This window comes from Perca flavescens, chromosome 19 (genome assembly GCF_004354835.1).
Source record: "Perca flavescens isolate YP-PL-M2 chromosome 19, PFLA_1.0, whole genome shotgun sequence".
Classification (NCBI taxonomy): domain Eukaryota; kingdom Metazoa; phylum Chordata; class Actinopteri; order Perciformes; family Percidae; genus Perca; species Perca flavescens.
The window spans coordinates 2,116,289-2,129,620 of NC_041349.1; the positions used below are offsets into that span (position 1 = coordinate 2,116,289).

General features: G+C 40.4%; 1 protein-coding gene across 2 annotated transcripts in view; it reads right to left on the bottom strand.

The window, feature by feature from the left end:
* Nucleotides 1–2,601: 2,601 nt before the first annotated feature.
* Nucleotides 2,602–13,332, bottom strand: part of LOC114574064 (zinc finger protein 239-like) — a 36,905-nt gene continuing 26,174 nt past the window's right edge. Inside the window, exons 2-4 of one of the 2 annotated variants that reach the window (XM_028606367.1) lie at nucleotides 12,932–13,019; nucleotides 12,031–12,105; nucleotides 2,602–4,193 (exon numbers count right to left, since the gene is read on the bottom strand). In XM_028606367.1, the coding sequence (XP_028462168.1) occupies nucleotides 3,099–4,193; nucleotides 12,031–12,105; nucleotides 12,932–12,949 (1,188 nt within the window). In that variant the 5' untranslated portion in view covers nucleotides 12,950–13,019 and the 3' untranslated portion in view covers nucleotides 2,602–3,098. The remainder of the gene's footprint in view (nucleotides 4,194–12,030; nucleotides 12,106–12,931; nucleotides 13,020–13,332) is intronic. The other variant, XM_028606366.1, reaches the window with a different exon arrangement.

Consider the following 13,332-nt stretch of genomic DNA (forward strand, 5'->3'; position numbering starts at 1 on the left):
TCTAAGTTTTTTATGACATCCACTTGAACACAGATAATGGTAAAACTACAGTCTTAGTATTACTGGATCTCAGTGCTGCAATTCATACGGTCGACCATGACATACTACTGGACCGATTGGAAAATTGGGTTGGCCTTTCAGGCTCATATAGGATATGTGTGGAGTTCTCCTAGGGTCTCTCCTGTTAAATATCTACATGCTTCCACTGGCTCAGATTATGAAAAATAATAACATAAGTTATCATAGTTATGCGGACAATACACAAATAGACATAACCTTGTCACCTGGGGACTACGGTCCAATACAAAAACTGGCTAGGTGCATTAAACAAACAGTGGATCACATCACTACAGTTCTTAAGTCTTTACATTGGCTTCCTGTGCCCCAAAGATTAGATTTCAAAATGCTTCTGCTGGTTTATCAATCACTAAATGGTATAGGGCCATAATACCTTTCGGATATGCTTGTGAACTATGAACCACCCAGACCTCTCAGATCATCTTGGACAGGTCATCCCCAGAATCAGAACCAAAAAGGGGGGAGCAGCGTTTAGTTTCTATGCTCCACATATCTGGAACAAACTTCTGGAAAACTGTAGGTCAGCACCTACTCGGTTCTTTTAATTCAAGGCTGAAGACCTTTCTTTTTGACCTTGCCTTTTTTTTTATTCATTGTACTGCACTGTGAATGTTATTCCTGTATTCTGTTTTTAATTATGTATTCATTGTTTTTAAGTTTATATTAATTGTTTTTAAGTTTATATTAATTGTTTTTAATTCTGTATTAATTTCTGTTTTAATGTTTTATGTAAAGCACTTTTAACTGCTGCTGAAATGTGCTATATAAATAAAATTGCCTTGCCTAATAAACAACTTGGCAGGTAAGCACAGTGTAGGTCTGAGGCCCAGGTTATAGAGCGGTTTCAGAACATCTCGGTATGCGCTAGGAGCTGAGCAAAAAAAGTTGGTTTTGCACCTTCGATGTTCTCAAGGAGGCCGATTATTCTTAGGTTACATCGTCGGTGTCTGTTTTCAAGATGGAGGGGTTTAGCATGTAGCTTATCATTCACCTCAGACATCACAGCTAGCTTAGCTTCCACATTTTTCATGTCCTGGCTCGTGATGTTGGCAAGTGACTCCAGTGATGAAAGACGCTGTTGGTGATCCAATATAGTAGTCTGGACACATCTTGCCACAAGTTTGGAAAAAATGCTGCATTGAATTCAGCTTGGAAGAAAGACTTTAACTCAGTCAAAAGTGAAGCCCTGTGTTCTGCTAGCATAGCCATTAGCATGGCAACAGTCAATGACGAGTCACCCTTCTTTGGAACGTCTTTTTTCGACTTACTGGATATCCTCTCGTCATGGGGAGGTACTAAAAAAATATAGTTTAATATAAATGGTTGGTTGTAGAGCTTTGGCTGGACTGTAAAGAAGGTTAGAGATGAAAAGGATGGAGCGAGGTGCGAACGCAGCCGCTTCACCACGCCACCTCACCGGAAGTCCCCTGAAGTAACTACTTTAACAAAGTTTACAACGCCACTAGGTATGTTTTGTTCAGTTTAATTGAAAATCATGGATTAGCAATTTCAAGTTCTCGTTTTTACAGTGAACAAAACTCAACAGATCTTAAACCACATTGAGAGACAGAAAATACAGAGTTAATATAAAATGTAAAATATAGATTATTAAATGAAAGGTCCACAAAGTAAGAAAAGATCATTTTAAACTACAAATAATAAAAGAGAATATGTATAAAGGCATACAAAAACAAATAATGGGAACAAATCTTTAACAGATCATTCTCAACACGAGGCTCACATTCTTTCATTTGGAGCTTTTGACCAAATTCCACAGCCTTCTTCAGCTCTTAAACTTCCCCCTGAATCCAACCAGCTGTTTTAATGTGACTGAAGTGTCAGACTGAAATCTGATCCACTGAAGAAGTCTGTGGGATACAGTTCAAAGCAGAGAGTTTAAACTATTTACATGAATGACAGAACTACCCCTTCAAAAGGAGGGAGCGTAATATGTAGTTGTAGCCAGGATAACATCCATGGGGTTCAGGAGATAAAGTTACTGCTGGTCAGCCTTCAATGTGGAGAGAAGATCAGAATATAACAACACAGCTATCAGGGCATGAGGAGGAGGCAGGAGGAAACAGGGCTGAACGGTTTTTGAAAATAATCTAATTGCGATTTCTTTCCCAAATATTGCGATTCGATAATTGGGATTAACTGTACTAATAACGCCGCGGCCACGCTGCTGTGAAAGCTCCCCGAACGTCATTTATCAGTCTGATTGTTACCCCTCTCAGTGGCAGTTCCTCCAATCCATATCTTTATATGGGAGCTAACCGCTAACTGGAGCTAACCTAGCCTTCAGTTATGCGTGCCTGCATCCATTAACTGCATGTATGGACTTGAGCCCGAATAAAATCCTTCTTTTTTTCAAAATGGCTGTGAAAGTTTGAAACTTCAACTCAGAGTTGTTATAATATTGTTGTTCTGGGAACATTTTCATCTAATATAATGATAATGGCATAATAATGCAGGTACACCTTTTCAAAGATCAATAAACTTATTTCTAAAGAATATTTAACACTGGAACTGGAAGACATTTTAAATATCCACAATATGTCTTTGATCTCTTTTAGTATGTCGTCTTTCACGCTGTTGGACAGTTGTGGAATTGCTGTTTGTGACATGTACAATATGTTCTCCAGGCAATTCGTACTGGCTGTCAAATGTTTGCAGCATTCCTCGAGTGTTTGTGAAATAGACTAAAGACTGTACTACATTTAACAATTATTTATGAAACACTAAATATTAAATTGCTGTTGGAAACCCTGCTCCAACTCTCTCAGCTAGGAGTAGTCCCGCCTCCCCACACAAAGACCATGCAACTGACAAAGAGGGTTCACTCCTCGTTACGCTAAGGAACAGAGTGGTCATCCAGTCTCTTTGGAGAGAGAGAGAGAGGAAAACAAACAAGCATGCAAATGGAATTATCGCGGCCAGAAAAATTATTGAGTTCATCTTTTTATCGTGTGATTATTTGATTTATTGACTATGGCGACAGGCCTAGCTCTGAAACATGTTCACAATGAGGCAGTGTGAATGCGCTGGTGTTTTTTAAGGCTACCACTCTGAGAAAACATTTTCCCACATTGTTCACACCCGTACGGCTTCTCACCAGTATGAACGCGCTGGTGTTTTTTAAGGGTATCACCACGAGAAAAAGTTTCACCACACTGATCACAGCTGTACGGCTTCTCTCCAGTGTGAATGCGCTGGTGAGATTTAAGGTTACTACTATGAGAAAACACTTCCCCACATTGATCACACCAGTACGGCCTCTCTCCAGTGTGAATGCGCTGGTGTCTTTTAAGGTACCTACTCTGTGAAAACATTTCCCCACATTGATCACACCAGTACGGCTTCTCTCCAGTGTGAACTCGCTGGTGAGATTTAAGGCTACTACTCTGAGAAAAAGTTTCACCACATTGATCACAGCTGTACGGCTTCTCTCCAGTATGAATGCGCTGGTGAGATTTAAGGCTAGTACTCTGAGAAAACGTTTTCCCACATTGATCACAGCTGTATGGCTTCTCTCCAGTGTGAATGCGCTGGTGTTTTTTAAGGACCCCACTTTCAGAAAAAGTTTTCCCACATTGTTCACACCAGTACGGCTTCTCTCCAGTGTGAATGCGCTGGTGACATGTTTCCCCACACTGTTCACAGCTGTACGGCTTCTCTCCAGTGTGAATGCGCTGGTGAGATTTAAGGTAACTACTTCGAGAAAACGTTTCCCCACATTGTTCACAGCTGTACGGCTTTTCTCCAGTGTGAATGCGCTGGTGTTTTTTAAGGTCACCACTATCAGAAAAAGTTTTCCCACATTGTTCACAGCTGTACGGCTTCTCTCCAGTGTGAATGCGTTGATGGCTTTTTAGCTGTCCCCGTTGTCTGAAAGCTGTCCCACATAGATCACAGCGGAAAGGTTTTTCTCCAGTGTGAATGCGTTGATGTGTTTTTAGGTTACTTTGTTGTTTGAAAGCTGACCCACAAAGATCACATCTGTAAGGTTTCTCTCCAGTGTGAACACTCTGATGAATCTTTAAAGAGTTTGAATTTTTGAAGGATTTGTCACAGTGGTGACAGTGGTGACGTTTTTCTCCTCTTCCTCTCGGTTTCTATCAACAAACAGAAAAACAGAGAGAGTGAGTTAGTGAGGTGCCATGCTGTAGCGATCTATCTTAAACATGAAACAATATTTAGAGCAGGTGTGTGGAACATAGTTTGACTGATGCATTACTTTTCTTCAGTATCTGCCGACATCCCCATTATGGAGTTGCAAACATAAGATCCAGTGTTGGTTAGTTTGTGATAAATAAACTACATTTGATTAATATATGTGTTGCCAGCCTTTAGCCAGGCGGTAACACATGGGGGCTCATCCAGGATTGTTAGTTATGTTGCTGGACTAGCTCTACTCCAGCAGAGTGTTTATGTGTATTTCCTGAACCGCTAGTCAGAGTTGAGGGCTGTAAAGTAACTTGGAACCATTGTCCCTGATAGGCATTAGCAATGAGGGGCACCAGTTGACTATTGACCTTCTGTTTTAGGTTGTTGTTTTTGCTAAATCCAACTTGTATCGCCAGCAGTGTTGGGCAGTAACGATACTAGTTTAACTACTTCTCAGTAGCGTCACTGTTTTTTTTTTTCAGAAGCTTACCTATTTGAGCACGTAATGATGTATTGTCTACATGCTACATTTCCTCAAGCATTCCTGAATTTCAAGCACAGCCAAGCTTGTTTAAATAAAACTGCTGGGGATCAGTGATGCCACTGACAAACCCAGGCGCATATGTCATGATCATGGATGTTTAAAAAAATAGCTTCGATGTATGTAAAGGTTCTCAGTCATCCAGGATATAGTATCCAAGAAAGGTTCAAATCAAGGGCAACTGGACTTGGTTAAAGGTTGTTTGTACACGCTGTGACTACACAAATAACAACACGTAAATAGGAAAATGTTGCCGTTATTTTGTCATTAATTGTGAGCAGTAGGCTAGTTGGAGCCGGTTACCTCCAGGATCTGTGCTAAGCTAGGCTAGCGGTGGGGCAGTCAGACGATACCTCACACAAGACTCTACGTCAAACATTTCATTAGCTGTGAAATGGGGCGTGGCTAAAGCATAGGGGGTGGTTCAAACCATCACCAAAAAAACTCTGCTGAGTTCATTGATACATCACACAAGACTCTACCTTAGATGGGTCAGCATTTATGAAAGGGGGCGTGGCTTAAACATATGGGGTCGGGCCAAACTATCACCAATGAAGAAGGAAATCTCTGCTGAGTTCAATGATACCTCACACAAGGGTCTACATCAAACTGGTCATTAGTTATAAAAGGGGGCGTGGCTAAAGCTTAGGGAGTGGGTCAAACCATCACCAATTAAAATGGAACTCTGTGCTGAGTTCAATGACACCTCACACAAGACTCTACTTTAAACAGTTCAAATGTTATGAAAGGGGGCGTGGCCTGAGTAAGTGGCCGTGGTTAAAGTATAAGGGGTGGCTCAGTATCACATGTAGACCACACAAAAGTTTCATGTAAATCTGATGATGTTTGTCATATAAGGAGCATTTCCTGTTGCCAGCAGGGGGCGCTAAGACCAAAAGTCAATTTTGGCCTGTAGGTGTCCTCAGGCCTGGACCCTTGTCAATCGTGACAAATTTTGGGCAGATACGACAACGTACACTCAAGTTACAGCAACTTCTTTGTTCGTCGCTAAACACTGAAAATGGCCGCCACGCCACGCCCACACCGTCTGACGAAAAGTTTTTCTTTTAATGACTTTTCATCGTTAAGGTGTTGGGATGGTACAGACCAAGTTTGAAGTCCATCGGATGAAATCTCTAGGAGGAGTTTGTTAAAGTATAGCACCTTAACTTTTAGGCCTACTTCCTGTTGCCACTATGACTTTAAGTAAATATCGGCCTTTATTTGTCCTCAGGGTTGGACTCTTATGAATCCTGAAAAGTTTCGAGCCAGTTGGACAACGTACTCTCGAGTTACACCCACTTCCTGTTTCAGCGGCAAAGCGCACACAATGGCCGCCCCGCCACGGCCGCGCCCTATGACGAAAAGTTTTTTTAACGTCTTAAGATGGCACAGACCGAGTTTGAAGTTGATCGGATGAAATCTCTAGGAGGAGTTCGTTAAAGTACGACATGTGGAAATGGCCAAAATCGCACTAATTTCGAACTTTGAAATCAAAATGGCGGACTTCCAGTTGGGTTTAGGGTATGGCTCTAGTCTATGAGTCAACGTTAAACGCACTGCAGGGGCTCAATTTTTTTTAACTTTCTAGGGGGTGCTAGCGAGCCATTTTTGTGCGCCTATTCCCGAAACACTTAAAATACGTAAAATACGTCACCAGACTTGATGAGACCGACAGATTTGGTGAGTTTTTGAATATGTTAAGACCCTCAAAAAGGCGATTCATTTGACGGGAAAATAATTCCTTCAGTTTCAATAGGGCCTTCGCCGCTGTCGGCTCTTGGGCCCTAATAAAGAAACAAATACCATAAATATACAAATCATAACTGTAAGATCAACAGATAAGTCTTGAGATCCATCTTGAAGGATCCAAAACATTTTGGACTCCACAGGAAACATTAATCAAAACCCACAGGATATAAACAACAAATTTCGGAATTTCTACAGCAACCTCTATTCCCCTTAGGGCTGGGAAAAAAATCGATTTGATTTAAAAATCGAGTTGGTAGGTCAAATCGATTCATATTTTCAAAAAAATCTAGTGACTATTTACTTAGAGAAAGGGTTTGCCTTTGCAATTTTGTTATGTTAATGCACTTTAATTAAATACAATAAATATATATTTTTAAAATATATTTACAGTTCGCAGTTATTTTGTTTTAAATGGAAGGGAATAAAAATCAAATCGAATATTGAGTTTTTTTAAAAAAAAAAAAAAAAAGCACAGATTTTTGTAGGGGAAAAAAAAAAAATCGCCCAGCTCCAATTCCCCTACTCATCAACCTACACAATCAGAAATCGATACCTTCTGAAACAGTGGGACATTACCAAAAATAACTGCAGAACAAATCAACATTCTAGACAAACTTCTTAGCCTGCCAGCCGAATTCTACAAACACTTTTGGGACATATTATCACCATTATTCAACAGAGTAATCATTGAAATAAAAACTTCCTCCACCATACCCACACACATGAATACAGCAGCCATGACATTACTGTTAAAACCCAACAAAGACCCATCTCACCCCTCTAGCTACCAACCTCTCTCGCTATTGAATACTGACTTGGAAATTATCACCAGAGCACTAGTAACCAGAATAGAAACAGTCACTTCCACACTCATTCATCCAGATCAGACAGGCTTCATAAAAGATAGACACGCTACAGATAATGTACGTAGACTTTTCAACTTATTCAATATATCTCAAGAAACACAAAAGAAATACATTATCATCTCACTTGATGCAGAAAAAGCTTTCGACAGAGTAAACTGGTCATTTTTATTCAATACACTTCACAGCTTTGGGTTTGGAGAGTCGTTCATCCACTGGATTAAAACACTGCACAGATCACCCAGAGCTTCACACTGCATCAGGGCACCAGACAGGGAGGCCCTCTCTCACCTTCCCTCTTTGCCATTTTCATTGAACCACTGGCAGCAGCAATACGACAAAACAGCATAATCAAAGGAATTCAGGTAGCCAACGTACAACACAAAATGAGTTTATATGCAGATGATCTTTTACTTTATTTACAAAACCCAAAAGGTATCACTTAAAGAAACTTTCAATGTCACCAACAGATTCTCCCATGTCTCACATTACACTATCAACTGGAACAAATCAATCTTACTACCCCTCTCACATGACGCATGGGATGTTGGAGCTCAGGACACCTCCCTCCACCTTCACACAGGCAACATCAAGTACCTAGGGATTCACATTTCCCGCAAGCTATCAGAAATTTTCACCCTTAACTATACTCCCCTCCCCCTCAGGAAAATTGAAGACGAATATAAACGCTGGTTTAAACACCCACTCACACTCATTGGAAGAATAGCTGCAGTCAAAATGAAGACCTTACCCCAGATTAACACATTTTTTTCTATGATCCCCATCACTCCTACAGACAAATGGTTCAAAACTCTCAATTCATTAACAACACAATTTTATTGGAAAACCAAAAAAAAAAATGAGAATATCACTCTCAACACTACAAAATAAAAAAAATAAAATCACATGGTGGGCTTGAGGCACCAAACTTCTATCATTACTTCCTGGCAAATAAATTACAGTACATGGTTAAATGGATTAATATACATAAGCACAATTACCCGTGGCTGGAACTGGAACAAAACCAATGTACAAACATCCCAATTGCAGATCACCCCTTCCTCTCACCATCAATCAAGAAATCCAACTTCTGCCAACGCATTACCATCTATTCAACTCTGACAACCTGGTGGAAAACAAACCAAAATCATCACTAGAATTAAACAAGTTCACCCCACTCTGGCACAATCCAGTGTTCATGTTACGGAACAAACATTTTTACTTCTCCATATGGGCACAAAAAGGAATCACACACCTTCACCACCTATTTGAGAACAACCATTTCATGTCATTTAACACACTCACAGAGAAATATGGGGTTGGGAGAGAACAGTTCCTTCAATATCAACAACTTAGACTTAAAATAAAAGATAAAATCGGAATCACCAATAACACGTTACAACCCTCTCAGCTCACAGAAGAACCTATGAAAATTAATAACTTCAAAAAACTAACCTCCCAGCTATATACAATGATTTCCAACCTAAACACAACAATAACACTCCCAACAACCAAGTGGGAAGCTGATCTGGCCTTCTCTCCCAACCCTGATTACTGGGAACAAATCTGTAAGAATACCTTCTCCATGACTGCTAACACCAACCTGCAGCTTATACAATATAAAGTCATTCATAGGACTCACATCACCCAAAGGAAAATGTTCAAAATGGGCCTAGCAAACACAGGTATCTGTTCACAATGCGCCTTAGGTAGCACAGACGATTATCTACACGCCATGTGGCTCTGTCAACCAGTTCATTCATTCTGGATCACGGTCACCGAGACAGTGTCCACCACCCTGAGCTACAGGATCCCATCTTCTCCAACACTCTGTCTCCTTGGTGATATCTCCGAAATCCACATCCCGCAAAAATTCAGGAATCCGTTGTTCATTTCTCTAGCTGTCGCTAAAAAAGTAGTCCTCCAAAACTGGAAATCAAAGAATTCTTGCCACATCAATCACTGGACAAATTTAATCTCAGAATACATCTCAATGGAAAAACACAATGCACACAGAGAGAAGCAAATGTCAGCCTTTGAAGATACCTGGTCCCCATTTCTAACATTTCTAAATTCAACAAAAATATAACTACAAGGCATGTTATTACCAGACATATTCCTCCCTCCTCCATTATGTAATACCCTGCCCTCCCTAGTACTTTTACATTATTTATATAATTGAATTATTCTAATTTCCCCTTTTTTTCCTTGTCTAGTTTTTTCCCTTACAGTTATCACTGTACTCATACACACATACACACACTAGCAACACCATCCACACGTATGCATAACATGTTTTTCCAACTCCCTTCAAACACGAAAACCGTGATCAACCAAATATGAATCGTAGATCATTCTAACCAATTATTAATAATACATTCTGAGGTTTGTCAACTGTTCTGTCCAGTCCCGTCTTGTCAGTTCTGTTATTGTCCCGTCTCACTTCCTTCTGTTGTTGTTTGTCACCTTTTATGTGTTATGTGTTACACTTCGTACGTGGTGCTTTAAATCCCCCGCCCTTATATGGATCCAGGCTCTCACTAAAACAGGGTGAATGGTCACGGTGGGGCAACTGTTAATGCACTGAATGGAATTCTAAATCTGAATGTAGCATACTGTGTATATAATTATAAAATAAAAAAATACTAATAATATTAACATGAATAAAGACATTTGCATGCGTTAAAAAAAATAAAAAATAACATTATTTCTTCATCATGTTTGTGGCCCTCCAAATAAAGTGCTAACCTGCTCCATCTGGAACATTAATACATAGGATATGATTAATTGTGGCATTACATGTTATTTAGCTATATCTTTTAACGCCCATCTAAAACAAACCTCAAGAACAGCCTTTTTCCATCTTCGTAACATTGCCAAAATTGAGAATATCCTGTCTCAAAACGATGCTGAAAAACTAGTCCATGCATTCGTTACTTCCAGGCTGGACTATTGTAATTCCCTACTGTCAGGTTGCTCAAATGAGTCCCTTAAGACTCTCCAGCTGATCCAGAATGCTGCAGCGCGTGTTCTGAGAACTAAGAAAAGAGATCAGATTTCTCCGGTTTTAGCTTCTCTACATTGGCTTCCTGTAAAATCCAGAATTAACTTTAAAATCCTACTCCTGACCTACAAAGCTCAAGCACCATCATATCTAGAAGAGCTCCCAATACCTTACTGTCCCTCTAGAGCACTGTGCTCCCAGAATGCAGAGTTACTGGTGGTACCTAGAGTCTCTAAAAGTAGAATGGGAGCCAGAGCCTTCAGCTATCAGGCTCCTCTCCTATGGAACCAGCTCCCAGTCTGGGTTCGGGGGGCAGAAACTGTCACCGCATTTAATTATAAACTAAAAACTCTCCTCTTTGATAAAGCTTATAGTTAGGGAGGAGGAGTTGCAGCGTCCGCCTAACCCGGCCCACCTGCTTCTCTTCATAGTCGTCAGATTAATAATATAACAAAAGTAGAGGGAGGCAGGTTAGTACAACCCGATCCGGCAGGGGAGAGTTCTAAGCCCGAACAGGCACCTCTCCTTAAACTGCCTGTCTCTCTTAGTTATGCTCTTATAGTTTTAGACTTTCTGGGGGACTTCCTTCCTTGGACTCTCTCCTCTCCTATTTCCTTTGACTGCTCTCTCCTCTAACTTTTCATCTCTGTGCATCCCGTCCGACGGGATGCCTGCTAATAATCGGGCTCTGAGGAGTTTTCTCCCCGGAGTCCTTTTGTTTTGATTTGTTTCTCACCCAGCGTATTTCCTTGGAGAACGTTGGCACCAAGATCCTGGTTGCAGCTGTTGCCGTGGTCCTGCTGCACTCCCTGCTAAGCTCTGCTGAACCCTGCAGTGTCCTGCTGAACCCTGCTACGTCCATCCATGCTCTGCTGGGCCACGCTACATCCTGTAACACCCTGCAGCGCCCTGATATGACATGAACTACTACGACTACCATGTGAAGCCACTGTTCCTTATCTTTAGAGTGACTATTATTGCCTTTGTTCATCACACCCCCAACCGGCATCGTCAGACACCGCCTACGTAGAGCCTGGTCATGAGTTTTTCCTCGCCACTGTCGCACAAACTGCTTGTTCTTGGGGGAATTACTGTAATTGTTGGGGCTTTGTAAGTTATAGAGTGTGGTCTAGACCTACTCTATCTGTAAAGTGTCTCGAGATAACTCTTGTTATCATTTGATACTATAAATAAAATTTAATTGAAATTGAATTTAGCTGACGCTTTTATCCGACTTACAATGGAGTGTGTTCAACCCTGAAGGTGCAAACTCCAGACAACAAGGAGTAAGTACATTAGCTTTAATAAGTCAAACTTTCCTTTATCGGAGGTGTAGGCAGAAGAGATGTGTTTTTAGCCTTCGGCATATGCAACAATCATCTTTGGGACCCCGCAAATAAAGTCAGACATTCTGTCTATTTAGGCATATCATTTTGGAAAGTGTGTCTGCGTGTGTGTCACCTGTGTGTGTGTGTGTGTGTGTGTGTGTGTGTGTTACCTGTGTGTGTGTGTGTGTTACCTGTGTGTGTGTGTGTGTGTGTGTGTGTGTGTGTGTGTGTGTGTGTGTTACCTGTGTGTGTGTGTGTGTGTGTGTGTGTTACCTGTGTTACCTGTGTGTGTGTTACCTGTGTCTGCAGCATCTCAGGAACCTCATGATCTTCCGTGCTGCCTGGTCTTGTTTCTTCGTCAGGAACGACCCCCTGATGGACAAACAAACAATCATCAAAACAATTATATATATATATATATATATATATATATATATATATATATATATATGCTGTCAAAACTCAACAACAATCAACTCTTAAATTAATCTCCAACTATCGTTGTAACTCATTTTTTATGATAAAACAGATTAACATTAAGAAGCCTACTTGACTGATCTTGTCCCCAGGCATTAATGTTTAAGTGTTGTTGTGAATAGAAGCTATAAAATGCATCTGCAGTATACTGTAATTTTGTGTAAATTTAGTGACCCTTAGTATCATTTTGCCAACCCACTCCTTTAATTCTTAATACATTTAATTTAATGTCACCATTAATCATATCTTATTCATCAATGTTAAAGATGGACCAGGTCAGCACTTTATTTTAAGAGGCACAAACATGAAGAAGTAATGTTTAGGTTATCATGATTACACAACTAGAATTCATCACAATATACGAACACTGCTGTGACTGATCAGAAGAAGACATGATCATCATTAATAAATGAGAAATCATGAGGATTCAAATACCTTAATTGATGCATTCATTAACATATTGTTCCTGCATTAAGTCATGCATGATATACTATTAATCCTTGTACATTACTGATAGTTCATCAAGTACTACATTAATTAATTCATGTTTTTAATGGACCCTTATTATAAAGTGCTACCAGTCACTGGCCTTAGCAATAAACCAGCTGTTCTTTAAAGTCACCAATTGTCTTTTTGTCTATTCTATCTAAAGTAAAGAGGAGATCCATGGAGCATCCAATGACTAAACTAATCCAAACACTTGGAGTCAAAGTGATCTCACCTTTTGTGGAGAACTCATTCTTGTTCTTCAGGGGGAACTAATTCAGACGGACGTCCTGAAGTCAGAAGGGTCTCGTCCCACAGATGAGCTGTGAAGACAACAACCAGAGACACACCATGAGACAGGAGACACTCCACACTAGAACATCACTATACTCATATACTATCTGCTGATCAACACACAGAGACACACCATGAGACAGGAGACATTATAACAGCACTACACTATATACACATATACATATATATGTAATCCTTCCGATTCAAAATGAATAGAAAGTTAATATAAAACATCATCATGTTGAGTCGATTCTGAACCAATCAGCTGTTAGATCTGCTGAGAGGCCAGCGTTTCCCAGCATGCCCCTGGGTCTGCCTGAGTCTTACAGTCGGTGGAGAGCA